A 20,799-nucleotide genomic window follows, 5' to 3' on the forward strand; every position below is an offset into this window, starting at 1 on the left:
GGCAACATTGCCTAGCATGGGTGAGTTTAAGAGGTTCTAGAGTGAAATGCAGCAGTTTAAATAAGCCAAGGACAACAAAGTACTGAGTTTAAGTAACATTTAATACAATATCTTTAAATAAAATCTCAGAATGGAATGTAAGAAGCAGGAAAAAGAGTTTCCTAAGATGAAAGTCTCAATACTATGACTAACAGATCTGTCTTTGAAGGAGAAAATCAACCCTCCCACTACTTTCAGTATGAAAGACAAAGGGACATCTATAACTTATCGAATACAGACATGTTTAACATGGCCAGTCACCAAATCCTGACATTCTTATTCCATGACATGTCTTGCCTTTTTTTTTTTTTAAGGAGGCTCCAGCCCAGTGTGGGGCCTGAACTCATGACCCAAGATCAAGACCTGAGCTGAGACCAAGAGTCAGATGCTCAACTGACTGGGCCACCCAGGCACCCTCCCCCTGCCCCCAGCTTTCTAAAATTTCCCCTCCCTTCCACCCTCCCAAGAAGGGCAGTATACTGTAGTAATTAGGAGTATATACTCGAGTCCTAACGACAGGCTTCAAAACCTGCCTTTACTGCTTAACAGTTGTGTGACACTGGGCACATTATCTGACTTCTCTGTGCCTAAGTTTCCCTATCTATAAAATGGGGATAATAGTAACATCCACTTCATAGAGTTGTTACGAGCATTAAATTAAGTTCATATATAAAGTGTTTAGAACACCTACTGCTCCTATTAGCACCATAATCATCACTGCTATCACTTCTGCTGCCAACCTCCTTGGGCAGGGACACTCATTTTGCCCCATACTGTTATCCTTTCTCCTCTTTTATCAAATGTCTTCATAAGTATTCTTGTACTGTTTATGTTTCTAGTGTCTAAAATTACACAGTGAACTTTCAGGGAAGGAAATTTGCTCTACCTCTTTATGTCACACAAAACATGCAGCCTAGTAATAGAATATTATATTAAATCATTACTCCCACCCCTGCCACGTACCATACTGAACTCCCTGTTCCTTGAACACATCAGATATATTCATGATACCCTGCCTTTATGCACATACACTCTTTCTTCTTTTAGAAATGCTTTCTTTTCTTGTTATCCATTTTCATTACCTGGGAAATTATTATTTTTCCTTCAGGATATATTTTGGAAATTTATTTCTCTAGGTGAGTATAGACCAAACACTGCTCTATGGATAGATACTGACCCATGAAGTCATTTTCACTGGTCTGTGGTGAAAATGTCAGCCTTTATTCTGAAATTAACACCTTCCTAATGTGTGTGTGTGTGTGTGTGTGTGTGTGTATGTGTGTGTGTGTGTGTGTTTAAATGTCTTTTCAATTAATGAAATGATCAGAATAATTGTAGTTTTCCTTTTTTTGTTTGTTTCAATGCTCTGATTTGCCAAATTCAAAAGTTGGCAACCTTATGTCAGTCAATTTTTTCTTAACTTGGTAGGTCTGTGAAATCAAAGTGCCTCTCCAGGTGGCTTTCTCAAATAAGAGGTAAGTGCTCCAGACTCTCCTCCCACTGCTTGTTAAGCCCATTAGTTAAGTTTCTTCCAGGTATAACAATCTACATGTACATGTAAATCTTCCTGAGAGATCCCACGCTCCTCAAAGCAGAGGCTGTGTCAACCCAGTGCCTGATTATAGGAGGCAGATAAATGTTTAGCATCTACACAATGAATCATAGTTTTTATCTTGTCACATACATTTTTATATTTTATTGGATCTTCACAATAAATAATTATTATAATAATTAATGAGGAAACAATGCTCAGAGATGTTCAGAACTCACACAAAGCACAAAGTTGGTACATGATCACAGCAATGGACTGTGGGACCATTAACCTGTATCTTTGGCCTCTACAATACCAATTTAACTTCTCCAAGATGTACTTGGTTTACACACCTTATGCTTTCAGTCGGAATGTAATAGTATTTTGCTTAACCAAGGAACAATTATTATCCTCACTTCACTGATGCAGAACCTGAAGCATAGAGATTGGGTGAGCACTTGTACAAGGTTAAGTCCTGGCAGCTAAGTGAGGAATATGGGGTTATATTCCACAGCACCCTGAACCACAGCATGCCTCCCCAAGTCTATTTGGAACATCTGAGGCAATCTGAGATGCCACATTCATAAGGCTTTTTTTCAGTCCTTCTGAAAAACTAAAAGAAATCACGCCAATGTTTGTTCTTGGAATTTTTTACAGATTACCCATTCATTTTAAAAACTGATTATAAAACAAAATATGTGTATATTGTTCAAAAATACAAATGGTACTACAAGATTATGAGACAAAGTCATCATTCCCTGACTGCTGCCCTCCCCCCTCACTCATCCCCCAGGCTCGCAATGCAGAGGCAACTATTCTCAAGCCTCAGCAATAGCTTCTATCTTCTGGTACTTATTTGTTTATAAACAGTAGCCTCATATTGGCATTTCTGCACTTATGCTTTAGATAATATCTCTGACTTCCTATTTTGGAAAAAAAAAGATTTAGCACTGTTAAACTACCATACCACCTTCCTTCCCTCCCCACATCTTTCAAATAGGATTTTTCATAATTTTTGGATAACTTATTATTTAGTATGGTACATTATTAAGATTATGTACAAAAATTGTGCCAATAGGCAACTATTTTTAAGGCAAAAATCTAAAAGGTGGACAACACCAAATGCAGGCAAGGCAAGAGTTACTCTCGTTCATTTCTGATGGGAATCCAAAATGGTGTAGCCACTTTGGAAGACAGTTTGACAGTTTCTTAAAAACTAAACTTACTCTTACCCTATGAACTGGCAGTCATCCTCCTTGATATTTACCCAAATGGGTTGAAAATTTATTTTCATACAAAAACTTGCACAAGAATATAGCAGCTTCATTAACAATTGCCAAATTTTGGAAGCAACCAAGATGTCCTTCGGTAGGTTAATGGAAAAACAAACTGGTAATACAGACAAGAGAATATTATTCAGCATCAAAATGATATGAACTATCAACCCATGAAAAGACATGGAGGAACTTTTAAAAAAAATGTTTATTTTTGAGAAAGAGAGAATGAACGAGCAGGAACGGGGGAGGGACAGAGAGAGAGAGGAAGACAGGGGATACGAAGCAGGCTCTGCACTGACAGCAGAGAGCTTGATGTGGGCTTGAATCCACAAACTGCAAGATTATAACCTGAGCCAAAGTCAGATGCTCAACTGATTGAGCCACCGAGGCACCCCTGGAGGTTAAAAGGCATATTACTAAGTGAAAGAAATCAGTCCAAAAAGGCTATATGTTGCATGATTCCAACTATGTAACATTCTGGTGAAGGCAAAACTATGAAGACAATAAAAAGACCAATGGTTGCCAGGAATTAATAGGGAGGGAGGAATGAATGGGTAGAACCTAGAAGACAAGGGCAGTGAAACTATTCTGTATGATAGTATATTGTTAGATACATGTTATTATTCATTTGTGAAAACCCACTGAGTATACAACACTAAGAGGGAATGCTAATGTAAACTATGGACTTTGGGTGATAATAAAGTGTTTATGTAAGTTCATTAATTTTGGCAAATGTACCACTCTGGTATGAGTGGCTATAGCTGTGGAGACTGTGCATATGCGGTGGTAACGAGGACATAGAAATTCTTTGCAATTTGCATTCAATTTTGCTGTGAACCTAAAACTGCCCTTAAAAATAAAATGTTTTTTTTTTTTTTTAAAAGCTGTACACATTTGAGCCATGTAATATGCTATGATTACATTTCTTTTCTTGTACAACTTTTTGTTTTCCTTAGGGTTGATCACTGTTTTATTTTGTGATAGATTTTTGTACACACCCCACATTAATTCTTCCCAAACTCCCTATTAGCACTATAAAATCAAATCAACTTTACTTTCCATGTTCAAACACATCAATTGTATCAGATATATTCTTTTCCTAGAGACTTTCCTCTTGAAAGCCTCCATTTTCCTGCTGAAATCTGGACTGTTTTCTAGATGTGTTGAACAAATATCATCCTTTGAATTCCTTTAACCATAATTCTGAAAATTCTCTTTGCTTTTCTCTGAAATCTTGTTTCTTGGATCCCACATACTCCTTTTTCTTGATCTACTCCTTACATTTTGTGGAGAATATCTTCCAGATCTTTTCTGACAAAGGATTTAAATAAATATAAATTTTTGAGACCTTGCATGTCAGCAAACACCTTTATTTTGCACTCAATTAATTGCTAGACTGGATGTGTGTAAAATTCTAAGTTGAAAGTAATTTTTCCTTATATTTTGAAGGTATGGTTTCAAGGTCTTCTACCATCTAATGTTGTTGTATGAAGTCAGACATTATTCTTATTCCTACTCCTTTGTATGCAACTTCAGTTAAAAAAAAATTCTGGAAGCTTTAATAATCTTTTCTTTTTTTCCCTCCTATTCTGAAATTACACAATGGTGACTCTTTTCTTCTTTTTTTTCTTTTTCTGTTTTTGATGAGCTATGTCAATCTGAAAACACCTGACCTTTAATTTTGGGAAATCTTCCTATATATCATCCCTCCTGTTTCCTCTAGTCTCTCATTTAGAATCCTATCATTCTGTTGTTGGGTCTCTTGGACTAACTTCTAATATTCTTTTTTTTTAAAAAAAAATTTTTTTTAACGTTTATTTATTTTTGGGACAGAGAGAGACAGAGCATGAACGGGGGAGGGGCAGAGAGAGAGGGAAACACAGAATTGGAAGCAGGCTCCAGGCTCTGAGCCATCAGCCCAGAGCCCGACGCGGGGCTCGAACTCACGAACCGCGAGATCGTGACCTGAGCCGAAGTCGGACGCTCAACCGACTGAGCCACCCAGGTGCCCCACTTCTAATATTCTTAACATTTGGATCTTATTTTCAGTCTTTCGGGCTTCTTAAAAAAATTTTTTTTATTCTAAATCTCTGAAGAAAGACAATACAATACAATCTCAAAACAGCTATATAGTTTCTGTGTCAAAATATGCAGTATACACTCAAAACTTACTAGACATATTAGGATACAAGAACAAGAGAAAAACAGACAACAAAAACAGACCCACAGGACAGACAGACATTGGAATTGTGAGCCATGCCTTTTAAAATAACTTTGCTTAATATATTTGAGAAATTAAATAATGAGATGGAGAATTTCAGCTAAGGAATGGAAACTATAAAAAAGAATCTAATGGAAATTCTAGAAACAAAAAATATAATAACTGAAATTAAGAATGCCAAAGTATGTGTTCATTTATCTCCTTGACAAATATCTAAAGAAATGCCTATCTAGAAGCTCCAAGAGAAATGTAGAATGATTCTAGCAGCACTATTCAAAATGCCTAATATGGACAAAAAGTTGTGGTACATTCACACGATGCCATACTATGTACAGTAATTAAATTAGCAATATAGGTGAATCTCACAAACACATTTTACACAAACACATTAAAATACATGTTAAAGAATGTATATTTGGAAAGAATATATACTATATGATTCCATTTAAATAAACTTCAAAAATAGGTAAAATTAATTTAAATTGTTAGAAGTCAGGAGAGTGTGACCTCTCAAAAGAGAGAGGGACATGACTGGGAGGGGATTATGAGCAGGGATTCTAGGATGTTTGTAATATTCTATTTCTTGATCTGGATGATGGTTACAGAAATGTGTTCCCTTTGTGGTAAGGAATATGATTTATAGATGTTTTTAAATTATATTAAAGGCTTATAAGATAATAAACTTCAATAAAATACAACAAGAACAAATAACTCCTATTTTATAGATGCAGTGTTTTCTTAACTTTGAGAAAAGCATGTATCTATTTCCTATTTTATCTATTTCCTTCTTTCTGTTAGTTCTTGTGTCTATCTAACATGTATCCAATGTACCTGAGTTGAAAAGTTCTCTGGATCAGTTTCTCCAGAGAAGAAATATCCTATTGTTTGCTTATTTGGAGTTAGAAAGGGAATCTGGGATCCGTTAGCAGCCCATATGGAATTTTAGCCAATTTCCTTGTTTTTAGCCACACTCTTTTATTTCCTGCCTTTGGCAGGGGGCTGCCAATTCTAGAGCCCCTCTGAGCTTCTACATTATGAATCTCATTGGTGAATCTCTCTGTAAACCCACTAGTTTCAGCTTCCTCTGCTCTTCTAAGTCAGTTGTCATTCCTCAATCTTACAAAATTTATGAACACACTTTGTCTGTTGTTAGCTACTCTTCCATAATTTTCATCCTGGTGGGTTTATTACCATTTTTAGTCCTATAATTTTAGTGGGGTTTGAGGAAGGATCAGAGATAAAAAACATGTATTTAATATGCCATATTTTGATTTACTCTTTTCCTTACATTTATTTAAAAATATTAATCAGGTTATGATTTACCTCCTATGATCTGATGTAGAATGCACATACATTTCTATAAATTTTGAGGTTTCTTATTAGCTGGGTGCTATTTTTTTAAAAATGAAGTCTTTTGCTTTCTTGTATAGCCTTTTTAAAAAAAATTTTTAACGTTTATTTTTTGAGAGACAGCATGAGCTGGGGAGGAGACAGAGAAAGAGGAGGTCACAGATTCTGAAGCAGGCTTCAGGCTCTGAACTGTCAGCACAGAGCCCGATGTGGGGCTCAAACTCATGAACCATGAGATCATGACCTGAGCCGAAGTTGGATGCTTAACCGACTGAGCCACCCAGGTGCCCCTCTTGTATAGCCTTTAAATGGTACATAAGATGAGTGGCTGGACTTCCTGCCTTGTAATCTCTCTGGGAGCTGTTAATGCACTGCTGTGTTTTGTTATCAAATGAAATTTATAGGCACAGTTTCCTGTTCCACAGAGTGAACCACACAAGGATTTCTCAGACACTCATCCAGACAGAGCACAAGTCTAAAGTCTACTTTATACAAACTTCTAAGAAATCACCTTTGCCATCTTATGTGCTGCTCTGTTTCCTGGGCTTCTAGAAAAATTGATTTTGTTAAAAATAATCCCAGACAAAAATCAAAAGGAAGCATCAGTATTCTCTCAATACTTTCAGTTGTTTAAGACTATCTTAGGAGAGTTTGTGCCATCTTATAAATTCTGGACAGTTCAGTTATCTGCAGAATATATTTATTAATCATATAATGAGTAATCAATGTGTATATTTCCAATCTTTCTGCAAATAATATGAGGAATAACTCAATCATTTTTCTATTTTAACATGATTATTGGAAAATTAATATATAAATGTAATTTCTCCCAAATGAGTTCATGAAATAACCACAGAATAATGAGATAGTATACGTTGGACAATAGCAGAGCTTTATGAATGTTGACATCTTTTGAACACCCTTGTTAATTTGGTGATTTTACTACATCAATGAGTCCTATCTCCTTAGTTGGAAATCAGAAATTTGCTTTGTCAGCCTCCCTTGCAGCATGTGACCTAGCCTCTACAAGTCAGACAGTACAGTCAGACCTACAGAGTCTTTGCCCAGTTGCAGTAGCTATTGGGGGTCTTCCTTGGAGCAGTCCTGTGGTGGGAGCTGTGTTTGTTTTTGGCTGTAGCCTCTAAGCCTGATTTTCTGGACATCCTTGAGATTCTATGAACTGGCTAATTTCCTTAAATAAATTCTTTTTTCTGTTTCAACTACCTAGACAGGACTCCATCGCTTGCAACTAAGAACCTCGACGGATTCGCATGGTAAGTGCTATCATAAACAAACAAGAAAAATAACCACAAAAATAAAAAAGATATCTTTGTGACATTCAGCTATACTTAAACACATGATTCAGAGTAAAGAATGACATATGCTACAACATGGATGAATCATGAGGTCTTAGGCTAAGTGAAATAAGCCAACTATAGAGAGACAAATACTGTATGATTTTACTTACATAAGGCAACTAAAATAATTAAATTCATGGAATCAGAGTAGAATGGTGGTTACCAGCAGTTGAGGAGGGGGGAAATGGGAGTTACTAATCGATGGGTTTTGGTCAAGATGAATACGCTCTAGAGATCTGCTATACAGCATTGCACCTGTAGTCAACAATAACATGTTATACACCTAAAAATTTATGAAGAGGACAGATCTCATGTTAAGTGTTTACTCCACAATAACATAGAAAAACATTTCCATGTACTCATACTATCCAAAGGTGTGTCTAATTTTTAAAAACACATTGGAGACTTTAAAAATCTTGGTAGCAATTTGAACATACCGTCTTTCTCAGCAGTGTCTTGAGGCTTGCATTTTAAAGTAAAGATCTTCCGTAGCTTACAGTTAGCAGAGACAATAATTCCATCCAATGACTGGAAAACTGCTCCCTTGAATATTTCACTGGTAAATGCTACCAAGTCTATACATAGATTGCACCACTAAAATAAAGGAAAGAAGGGTAAGTACTTTTCAATAATCACATAGGTGAACAAGCCATCTATATGTGGGTAGTCCAGAGAGTGGAGGCAATTATCTGGATCAACTTGCCCCAAAACAACTTTCCCCCTTAAGCAAATCTCTACTTTGGCTTCAGTTTTCTTAAAAATTGCATTGATTCTTCCAAAGAAGCCATTGTAATCTAAACTATACATTGGTCATCTGACTGTAGAGTTCTCATTACAAGGCAAGATTTTGACAACTTTGGGAAATAACTCTGGATCTGTAGGCAGTATGCTAGTGGGAAGCTAATTGCAGGTGCGTTAGACCACTTAAATCTTGAAAATCAGGGATAAGTAGCCAATTGTTCCTTCAAGGGGACTAATTTGATCATAATTAGCCACTTATATTTGTTAAAAAAAATCATGGATGAAATTGGAAGCCGGGTTTAAATTGTGGCCGGTGCTGTCTACTTATAACCAATTAACCTATTGTACAGAAATAGATTCTTCTAAAGAATTTGTAATTATGCCTGGTATTTGCCAGTTTTTAAAGTACTCTTTGCAGGGACTAATTTCTGCCCATTAAACAATTAGACTCCTCAATACTTCATCAAATGAATTCTCTAAATGGTCTGACTGAATTAAAGAAAAGGAGAAAATAATCATTTAGTGAGAAATTAAGACATATTGAAGATTGCAGGACAACAGGAAAAAGAATTTTTGAAATTAAAAGCACAGTAGTATTTAAAGTTGTCTGTACTTCTTTTAAAATATCAGTTTACATAAGGTTCATCTTATTAATCTGTCAAAATTGGAAGTTATATTTATTTATAAAAGAGACAACGATGCTATTTATAAAGGCATATTCTATTCAGGAATGTTGATTTTATTATGAAGGAAAACCTGAGGTTTTTCCACAGGAGAAAAGTAAGACAGATTGCAGCAAGGTACTGATTAAATACAGGAAGTATTAATCATAGGTATCTCAAGAGTAGAATTATATTCCCAGGCAATGGGGATGCTCTTGTGTTTTGGGTGAAAAGAAGTCTGGTGGAATAAGAGGTGGGAAGGAGGGCTGACTGTGATGTGGTAATGAGACTCGCTTGACCTGCAGGGTGGTGAGCTCCGGGGAGGTGTGGGAGGTAATGTTGGATGGGCCGGCAAGCCAGGTTCTGGAGGGGCAGAAAGATCAGGAGAACCTTGGACTCCAGAGGGTAAGGTGTCATTGCAGCTCTTGAAGGAGAATGTGACAAGAATGGAGTACTGGGAATTCTAGAGTATCCTTGATGCAGGAATATTTGGGGGTGGGAGGAAGGCTGAGGTAGAGTGGAGACAGACTGAGGCACAGGAAGACTAGTCAGTCAGTCAGTCAGTCAGTCAGTCACTTAAGCATGACATGAGGAGGGTCTTGTAGAGGGCTAGTATTGGGGGTGGGATATAAGGGACAAGTCCAGTAGGCATGCCATGGAATAAATGAAACATCAGGGTTTGGTAAAATCCAGGTTATAGGGGATGGTGCTACTGGGGTTTCCAGCTATCCAGTAATAATTATTAACATTATTAACATCACCATTGTTGTTATGTGGTTCTTATTCTTAAAAGACTTAAGATTATGTACCAATTGCAATCATTCAGCTAGTCTGTCCCAACAGTAACTGTATTCATCCATTCCTCCTCACAGGTGCTTAGCACAGGTGCTAAGAGAAGTCACTGGGTGTGACTCTGACATACAGAAATGAATAAGAGAGTCCTTCCAGTCTGGGAAGGGAGGCAGACATGTGGCATCTGGTATGAACCGTTATTGCAGAGGGGGCTCAATGTGGGAGGATGGGAAAGCTCGGGTAAGGCTTCGTTTTAAAATATTTTAAATGTTTATCTATTTTTGAGAGAGAGAGAGAGAGAGAGAGAGAGAGAGCAAGCATGAGTGGGGAAAGGGCAGAGATAGAGGGAAACACAGAATCTGAAGCAGGCTCCAGGCTCTGAGCTGTCAGCACAGAGCCTGATGTGGGGCTTGAACTCACAGACTGCAAAATCATGAGCCAAGACGAAGTCGGACGCTTAACTAACTGAGCCACCCAGGTGCCCCAGGAAAGACTTCTTAAAAAAAACATTTAAAAAATGCCATGATATTATATGTAAATATAAGCCCAAACATAGCAAATTTTATACAAAATGTAGTTCTTGTCATTTCTCCACTCTTCTAATCATACTGTCATCTCTTAACTGTTTCTTCTCTCTGTATTTTTAAATAATACCTTTTGATTTATCAATTTTAGACATTATGTACTGTTTTCCTGTTATGGTAGATAAGACTTGTAGTTCACTTAACACTCTACTTCCTCTACTTCATCTTCCATAGGTAATTATCTCTCCTTTCTTTTTTTCTTTTTCCTCAAAATTAATATTCTGTGTTTTCCTTTTTGTGACTATGTAAATATTGTACACAACTAAGCCAAGTGATGCTCTATGATTACCTTTCTTCATGCAACTTCTTTGTAATTCTAGGGTTAATGATTGCTTTTAAAATTATCTGCTTTATTGCATTTGAATCCAAGTTTTCCTATATCTAGGAAAGGAAAGGCTTGGAGGTGACATTTGAGTTTGGTTTTGAACAAGGAATAATAGTTTCCAGGTCCAAGGTGACATGGGAACATGCTGGTCATTTCCTCTCAGGGCCCTGCCCTTTATTCCCTACTTCTGTGAACCCTCCTACTGGCTGCACCTGTATACCCCATCAGACTCCATCAGCTTGGCTTGGGAATTGGTGTCCACTTTCTTCAAAAACTCTGAGTCCCAGGAAACCAGGCCCTTACCCATAACACACTTTTCTTATCCATCATAGTCAAGCTGCTTTTATTTCTTCTGCCTGGATTCATGCATCATAGAAAGTACTCAACAAATAATGATCTGCATGTGTATGTGCATGATGTAGGAAGACATACATATACATACATGCCAACACGCATACTTTCAATCTTTCATTTTATTTTTCTAAGGTTTTATTTTAATTCCGGTTGGTTAACATACAGTGTTACATTAGTTTTAGGTGTACAATATGATGATTCAACACTTCCATACATCACCCGGTGCTCGTCACAAGTGCACTTTTTAATCCCCATCACCTATTTCACCCATCTGGTAACCATCAGTTTGCTCTCTATAGTTAAGAGTCTGTTTCTTGGTTTGCTCTTTTCTTCCTCTTTGTTTCTTAAATTTCACATATGAGTGAAATCATATGGTATTTGTCTTTATCTGACTTAGTTTTGTTTAGTATTATACTCTTTAGCTCCATCCCAAGTCACTGCAAATGGTAAGATTTCATTCCTTTTTTATGGCTGAGTAATATTCCATCACACACACACACACACACACACACACACACACACGCGCGCGCAAGCACACACCACTTTTTCTTTATCCACTCATCAGTCAATGGACACTTGGGCTGTTTCCATAATTTGAGTATTGTAGATGATGCTACTTTAAACACTGGGGTGCATATATTCCTTTAAATTACTTTGAAGTATTTTTGTATTCTTTGGGTAAATACCTACTAGTGCAATTTCTGGATTGTATGGTAGTTCTATTTTTTAACTTTTTGAAGACTTTCATACTGTTTTCCAGAGTGGCTGCACCAGTTTGTATTCCCACCAACAGTGCAAGAGCATTCTCCTTTCTTCACATCCTTGCTAATATCTGTTGTTTCTTGTGTTGTTGATTTTAGCCATTCTGACGGGTGTGAGGTGATATCTTATTGTAGTTTTGATTTGCCATTTCCCTGATGATAAGTGATGCTGAACATCGTTTCATGTGTCTGTTGGCTATCTGTCTGTTTTCTTTGGAAAAATGTCTATTCATGTCTTCTGCCCATGTTTTGTAACTTGGATTGTTTGGTTTGGGGTGTTGAGTTGTATAGTTTCTTTATATTTTGGTATTAACCCTTCATCAAATATCATTTCCAAATATCTTCTCCCATTCTGTAGGTTGCCCTCTAGTTTTGTTGATTGTGCAGACCTTTTAATTTTGATGTAGTCCCAATAGTTTATTATTGCTTTTGTTTCCCTTGCCTCAGGAGATATACCTAGAAAGAAGTTGCTATGGCTGATGTCAAAGAATTTATTGCCTCTATTCTCTTCTAGGATTTGTATGGTTTCAGGTCTCACATTTAGGTCTTTAATCCATTTTGAATTTATTTTTGTGTTTAGTGTAAGAAAGTCCAATTGCATTCTTTTGTATGTTGCTGTGCAGTTTTCCTAACACCATTTGTTGAAAAGACAGTCTTTTTCCTATTGGATTTTCTTTCCTGCTTTGTCAAAGATTAATTAACCATATAACTGCCGGTTCATTTCTGGGTTTTCTATTCTGTTCCATTGATCTATGTGTCTTGTTGTGTGCCAGTACCATACTGTTTTGATTACTACAGCTTTCTAATATAACTTGAAGTACAGATTTGGGATGCCTCCAGCTTTGCTTTTCAAGATTGCTTTGACTATTGGGATATTTTGTGGTTCTATACAAATTTTAATATTCTTTGTTCTAGTTCTGTGAAAAATGCTGTTGGTATTTTGATATGGATTGTATTAAGTGTGTAGATTGCTTTGGGTAGTATAGACATTTTAACAATATTTGTTCTTCCAATCCATGAACATAGAACATCTTTCCATTTCTTTGTGTCATCTTCATTTCTTTCATCGGTGTTTTATAGTTTTCTGAGTACATACAGGTCTTTCATCTCTTTGGTAGGTTTATTCCTAGGTATCTTATTGTTTTTGGTACAATGAGACTGATTCCTTAATTTTTCTTTCTGCTGCTTCATTATTGGTAAATAGAAATTCAATGGATTTTATATGTTGGTATTGTATCCTGCAACTTTATTGAATTCACTTATCAGTTCTAGCAGTTTTTTGGTGAGGTCCTTTGAGTTTTCTAAATATATAGTATCATGTCATCTGCAAATAGTGAAATTTCTACTTCTTCCTTGGTGATCTGGGTATCTTTTATTTCTTTTTGTTGTCTGACTGCTGTGGCTAAGACTTCCAGTACTATGTTGAATAAAAGTGATGAGGGTGGACATTCCTGTTTTGTTCCTGTCTGGAGAGGAAGAGCTCTCAACTCTTCCCCATTTAGGATGATATTAGCTGTGGGTTTTCCATATATGACCTTTATTATGGTGAGATATGTTCCCTCTAAACCTACTTTGTTGAGGATTTTTATCATGAATGGATGTTGTACTTTGTCAAATGTTTTGTTTACATCTTTTGAAATGATTATATGGTTCTTACCCTCTCTTTTATTTATGTGATATATCACATTAATTGATTTGCAAATATTGAAACACCTTTCAACCCAGGAATAAGTCCCACTTGATTGTGATAAATGATTTAAAAAAAATTTTTTTAATGTTTATTTACTTTTGGGAGACAGAGAGAGAGAGTGGGGGAGGGGCAGAGAGAGAGAGAGGGAGACACAGAATCTGAAGCAGGCTCCAGGCTCTGAGCTGTCAGCACAGAGCCCGACGCAGGACTCAAACTCATGGGCTGTGTGATCATGACCTGAGACGAAGTCTGACACAACTGACTGAGCCACCCAGGCGCCCGGAATGATTTTTTTAAATGTATTGTTGGATTCGGGTTGCTAGTATTTTATAGAGGACTTTTTGTATCTATGTCTACCAGAGATAATGGCCTGTAGTTCTCTTTTTTTGTGTGGTGTCTTTATCTAGTTTTGGTATCAGATTAATGCTGACCTCATAGAATGAATTTGAAAGCTGTCTGGGGGGCCCTGGGTGGCTCAGTCTGACTTCAGCTCAGGTCATGATCTCACAGTTCGTGAGTTCAAGCCCCACATCAGGCTCTGTGCTGACAGCTCAGAGCTGTCAGGGCCTGGAGCCTGCTTCAGATTCTGTGTCTCCCTCTCTCTCTTTGTCCCTCTCCTGCTTGCACTCGATCTCTCTCAAAAATAAATAAACATTAAAAAATAAAAAAAAAAGAAAGCTGTCTGTCCTTCCTTTTCTACTTTTTAAAATGTTTGGTAGAATTCACCTGTGAAGCCATATGGTCCTGGACTTTTGTTTTTTGGGGAGTTTTTTGATTACTGATTCAATTTCTTTGCTGGTTATTGGTCTCTTCAAGTTTTCTATTTCTTCCTGTTCTAGTTTTGGTAGTTTATATGTTTCTAGGAATTAATCCATGTCTTCCAGGTTGTCCAATTTGTTGGCATATATTCTTTCATAATATTCTTTTATGATTGTATTTCTGTGGTTTTGGTTGTTATTTCTCTCCTGTCATTCGTGATTTATTTGGATCCTTTCTCTTGTAGTTTTTTCTGGCTAGAGGTTATCAATTTTATTGACTTTTTCCAAAGAACCAGCTCCTGGTTTCATTAATCTGTTTTATTGTTTTTGTTTGTTTGTTTCTGTATCATTTGTCTCTTCTCTAATCTTTATTATTTCCTTCCTTCTGCTGGCTTTATGCTTTGTTTGTTGTTCTTTCTCTAGCTCCTTTAGGTGTAAGTTTAGGTTGTTTGAGATTTTTCTTGCTTCTTCAGATAAGCCTATATTGCTGTATACTTTCCTCTTAGGACCATTTTTGCTGCATCCCAGAGGTTTTGGACTGTTGTGTTTTCATTTTCATTTGTTTCCATGTACTCTTTTATTTCTTCTTTTATTTCCTGTTTTACCCACTCATTGTTTAGTAAAATGTTATTTAACCTCCATGTATTTGTGGTCTTTCCAGATTTTTTCTTGCGGCTGACTTCTAGTTTCACAGTGTTGTAGTTAGGATAAAAATGTGCATGGTATGATTTCAATCTTATTTGTTGAGGCCTGTTTTGTGGCCTGATACATGATCCATTTTGGAGAATGTTTTGTGTGCGCTTGAAAAGAATGTGTATTCTGCTGTTTTAGGATGGAGTGTTCTGATTATATCTGTTAAGTCCATCTGGTACAGTGTGCAATTCAAAGCCATGGTTCCCTTGTTGATTTTCTATTTAGGTGATCTGCCCATTGAAGTAAATGGGGTGTTAAAGTCCCCTATTATTGTATTGTTATAATGAGTTCCTTTATGTTTGTTGTTAATTGTTTTATATATTTGGGTGCTCTCATGTTGGTACATAAATATTTGTAATTGTTAGATCTTCTTGTTGGGTTGTCCCTTTTACTATGATATAGTGCCCTTCTTTATCTCATTATAGTCTTTGTTTTAAAGTCCAGTTGTCCAATATAAGTATTATTCCTCCAGCTTTCTTTTGACATCCATTTGTGTGATAAATGTTTCTCTATCTCCCTAATTTTTTTAAAATTTAAATTCAAGTTAGTTAACGTACAGTGTAGTCTTGGCATGAGGAGTAGAACCAGTGATTCATCTCATACATATGACATCCAGTGCTCATCCCAACAAGTGCTCTCCTTGATGCCCATCACCAGTTTAACCCACCCCCCACCCACCTCCCCTCCAGCAGCCCTCAGTTTGTTCTCTGTATTTAAGAGCCTTATGATTTCCCTGTCTCTGTTTTTATCTTATTTTTCCTTCCCTTTTGCTATGTTCATCTGCTGAGTTTCTCAAATCCCACATATGAGTGAAATCATATATATTTCTCTGACTGACATATCTTACTTAGCATAATACCCTCTAGTTCCATCCACATTGTTGCAAATGGCAAGATTTCATTCTTTTTCATCACCAAGTAGTATTCCATTGTATGTATATACCACATCTTCTTTATCATTCATCAGTTGATGGGCATTTAGGCTCTTTCAATAATTTGACTATTGCTGACAGCAGCACTATCAACATCCCCCTCACTTTCAATGTGCAGGTGTCTTTAGGTCTAAAATGAGTCTCCTGTAGGCACTGTATTGGTGGATATGGTTTGTATCCATTCTGGCACCCTATGTCTTTTGACTGGAGTGTTAGTCCATTTACAGAGTATTACTGATAGATATGTGTTTAGTACCATTTTATTATTATTTTGTTTCTGGAGATTTTCTCTGATCCTTTCTTGACTTTCTCTCTTTCATGTTTTGATGATTTTCTTTAGTGATATATTTGGGTTTCTTTTTCTTTATTTTTTGCATGTTTATTTATTAGTGGCTTTTGATATATGGTTACCATTAGGTTTGTATATAACTGCTTCCGCATATAGCAGTCTATACTAAGTTGATGGTCATTTAGGTATGAATCCATTCTTTTCTCCTCTCCTCCCCAAACTTTAGGTATATGTTATTATATTTTATTCTCCCCTTTTGAATTCCTTACTTAGTTTTTACAGAAATATTCACTTTCATTATTTTTGTGTTTTCTACCATCATACTATCCTTTTTCGTCTCTTCTTTCTAGTCAAAGAGTCCTCTTTAATAGTTCTAGCAAGACTCGCTTGGTAGTCACAAACTCCTTTAGTTTATATTTTCCTGGGAAACTCTCTCTCTCCTATTCTGAATGACAACCTTGCTGGATAGAGCATTTTGACCACAAATTTTTCTCATTAAGCACTTTGAATACATCATGACACTCCCTTCTGGCTTGCAAAGTTTCTGTAGAAAAATTTCTGCTTGACTTATGGGTTTTCCCTGGTAAGTTAATGACTTTTCTTGCATTGCTCATTTTAAGATTTTTTTCTTTATCGTTATATTTTGCAAGTTCAATTACAATATGTCATGGTGTGGGTCTGCTTTTGTTGATTTTGAGGAGAGTTCTCTGTGCCTCCTGGATAAGGCAAGTTTTCAGATATTATTTCTTCAAATAAACTTTCTGTCGCCCTTTCTTGCTCTTCTTCTTCTGGGACTCCTATAAATATGAATGTTATTACGTTTGATGGAGTCACTGTAAGTGACTAAGTCCACCTAAGTCTACTCTTGTTTTGTGTAATTCTTTTTTATCTTTATTATTCAGCTTGATAACTTATCATTACTCTGTCTTCTACATCACTAATTTGCTCCTCTGCTTCTTCCATCCTGCTATTCCTTTCATCAAGCGTGTTTCTCATTTCTTTTTCTGAATCCTTTACCTCTAAGTTATTCCTTGTCTCTATGTTAAGGGTCACATTCGTGCCTTCCACTCTTTTCTCAAGTCCAGTAACTATCCTTATGGTCACTGTTTGAAATTCTCTGTCAAGCATGTTATTTGTCCATTTCACTTAGATCTCTGGCCGTAGCCTTGTCTTATTCTTTCACTTGGGATAAATTTTTAGTCTCATTTAGTCTGCTTCTCTATGTCTGTTTCTGTGTGTTACGAAAGTCAGTTTTGTCTTCTGAACTTGAAAGTAGTGACTTTATAAAGAGGTCCTGGGGCACCCTGTAGTGTAGTATCCCCTGTTCACCTAAACCTGGCACTTCAGGAGAGCATCCTGTATGTGTTGCTTATACCCTGCTGCTATGTTTGAGCCACTTTTCCTTTCAGTGCAATTATCCACACTGACTCTCTGCCTTTTGTGGGCTGTGCTTACTCTCTGTGGTGTGAGTGGGACCCAGGCATGGCAGATTTGAGAGGGTGTGCCTGCCGGGGAATTTGGGAGTGGGGTGGCAGTATTAGCAAAGTCTGCACTGGGGCACTCCAAAATGCTGTAGTGGTGGGGGCCGCATTCTGGAGCTGCCAGGGGTGCGAGACTAGGCATGGTGAGCAAAGATGACTGGACAGGGTGGGCCCTGCACACAAAGGGTGGCTGGGGTTCATGGTTGGGTGTGGTGCAGTGTCTAGGCCAGCGTGGTGACTGCACGTGGTGTGCAGTGGTGGTGGGTGGGGTGCACTGTGTGGCTTTCACAAAATTTGTCCTGAGCTGAGGGCTGAAGCCAGCAGGCTTGGAGTCGGCTAGTTCTCAACAGAACCTGTGGGCATGGCACACTGCCAGTGGGTCAGGCAGCAAGTATCTGTGCAGCTCCACTTCTCAAAGGTGGCTCTGTACTTATGCTAGGAGATGGGGGAGGAAAATGGCATCTGCGAGTTCCCTTGCTTTCAGAGAAGTCCCCCAGCACGCTCTGGAATCAGTATGTGCAGATCTGTCTCCCATTTGCCCCCATGGTTGTGCAAACTACTGTTTTTTTTGTTGCCTCTCCATGCAGACTGCTGTCTCTTTCAGGGTGGAGGCCCAGCTATTACTCACCCTCCTGGCTTGCCCCCACTGAGTCAGCTGACTTTTAAAGCCCTAGGTACCACTGGTCTTATAAACTCATGGAATTCAGCCCCTCTGGTTTTTTTTAACGTTTATTCATTTTTTGATGGGGTGTGAGTAGGGGAGGGGCAGAGAGAGAGCAAGACGCAGAATCTGAAGCATGTTCTAGGCTCTGAGCTGTCAGCACAGAGTCTGATGCAGGGCTCAAACTCACAAACTGTGAGATTGTGACCTGAGCCAAAGTTGTCCACTTAGCCACTTAACTGCTTAACTGACTGAACCATCCAGGTACTCCCCCCTTTTAAAGTGAACTCTACACCCAATGTGGTGTTTGAACTCATAACCCTAAGATCAAGAGTCATATGCTCTACCAGCTGAGCCAGCCAGGTACTTCAGGCCCTCTGGTTTTTAAAGCCAAATGTTATGGGGATTAGTCTTCGCTGTGTGAGCCCCCTGGTGCAAGGGTCCATTTATCTGCCCTCTTTGCACGCAGCTCCCTCCCTCCTGCAGGCAGCCTCCCTCTGCCTTTCTGCCCTTTCTAAACTTTTGGTTGCAGCTTCTTCTCTATATTTAGTTGAGGAATTTGTTCCTCCAGTCTCCAGATTACCCTCCGGTTTGTTGACTTGGATGTGGACGATACCTAGTCGAAATGTGGGATGGGGTGAGCTCAGGGTCCTCCTACTCCACCATCTTCCCAAGCTCTCCCTCAAGCAAAATCCTCAAACTCTCATTTTATAATCACTCAACTAACCCCATAAATGTGTGGGAACTGATAATTAGTGCATTCATCTCTTAGAGGTACAGATGGGAGTAGCTCCTGAGAAAGATGGGAATAACTTTCATAAGTCTCCACTGGCTAGAGGAAATAGAAATTACTGTTTTTTAGCTGGTATCTGTAAAGGTTCCACTTTTCATAAGCTTCAACAAATAACTCATTATTCATATAAACACTGTGATAGGCTTTTGGGAGTTTCAGAAGAGTATGAACTCTCTACTACCAATATGCGGCTTATCTGATTTATAGTTGATCTTTTTTTCTTTAAATTAAAAAAAAAATTTTTTTTTTGAGAGACAAAGTGCAAGCAGGGGAGGGGCAGAGAGAGAGGGAGACACAGAATCCTAACCAAGAGCTGGGCTCCAAGCTGTCAGCACAGAGCTTGATGTGGGGCTCAAACCCACGAACCGTGAGATCATGACCTGAGCTGAAGTTGGATGCTCAACCAACTGAGCAACCCAGGCACCCCAATAGTTAATCTTTATAAAATATTATTTTCTTTATTCTTGGTGATCAACCAGTCTTAAAATCCCTTTTTTGACATTTTTCTTGACCTCTAATCACTTTCTTCCTATGTGTAACTCTAGTCTAGCAAAGAATTCTTGATTTACAATATTCCTAATTATGGGCTTAAAAATTATGTACCAGAAAGACAGCAATCTGACAGAGAAAAGACAGTTTTTCTTAGTTTGTTGCTTCAATTAGTAAGAGAGTTTATACTATTTAGCTCCAGCATGGAATTCTGCATAAAGGAATTGGCTGGCAAACGGCAAAAGAATGATTCAAAGCATGAATTTCTAGGTTTTACAGATTCATGTTTTGGCCCTATGGCTTTATTATATACTGGTGTAAGGCCAGTAGACTGTGTGAACACACACACACACACACACACACACACACACACACCGGTCAAATGCATGCAATAACAAGTTCTTGGTCGTCCAGCACTTTCTGATTTTCCTTGCCATTACTGCAGGAAAGATGTGAAGATAATTGGATTCATTTTGCCAGTGTAGAAAGAGCCTGAGTCACTGCGCACAGCTCTAGCTAGTGGTGCCTTTCTAAAAGGAAACAACAAATAAGAAACCACAATTTCATAGCCTAGCAATCCTAAAGTACATCTCTTCTCTCAATTTTAGAACCTCATTCTGTTTTTGTGTTCCTAAAATGATAACAAGGAATGGGGTTTAAAGACATTTATTCTTGTGCCCTTTAAAATAATATTTCACATGTTAGCTTTAATATCTCCGTAGAAAATCTGCTTACAATGGCCATATTCATCTCAATCACCATCATATTGTTTATTAAATGGTGTAAGCAGAAATCAAAATAGCAGTTTTATATCTGAATGGTCAAGAGAAGCAATTACCTATTACTACTATATAAAAAACAGTTTCCTGAGGAAAAGCAAATCTTGACAAGTCCTTACGCAGAGACAGGGAAGTTAAGGAGAAGTTGGGGCTGTTGGTGCTGCAGCTCCTGGTTGAACCACAGAAAAGCAAGCTCCTTATAACGTATCTTCATGATGCCTATTTAGCAGTTGACCCCCA

General features: G+C 37.7%; 1 protein-coding gene across 26 annotated transcripts in view; it reads right to left on the reverse strand.

Moving 5' to 3' along the window:
• Positions 1-20,799, reverse strand: part of CFAP20DC (CFAP20 domain containing) — a 239,585-nt gene that overhangs the window by 116,526 nt on the left and 102,260 nt on the right. For all 26 annotated transcript variants that reach the window (XR_009609729.3, XR_009609730.3, XR_009609728.3 and 23 more), the window contains one exon: positions 8,214-8,370. Coding sequence is in view for 22 of the 26 variants with exons in the window: in XM_060631462.3 (XP_060487445.3) it covers positions 8,214-8,370 (157 nt within the window). In the remaining 4 variants the exon portion in view is untranslated. The remainder of the gene's footprint in view (positions 1-8,213; positions 8,371-20,799) is intronic.

This window comes from Panthera onca, chromosome A2 (assembly GCF_046562875.1).
Source record: "Panthera onca isolate mPanOnc1 chromosome A2, mPanOnc1 haplotype 2, whole genome shotgun sequence".
Taxonomy (NCBI): domain Eukaryota; kingdom Metazoa; phylum Chordata; class Mammalia; order Carnivora; family Felidae; genus Panthera; species Panthera onca.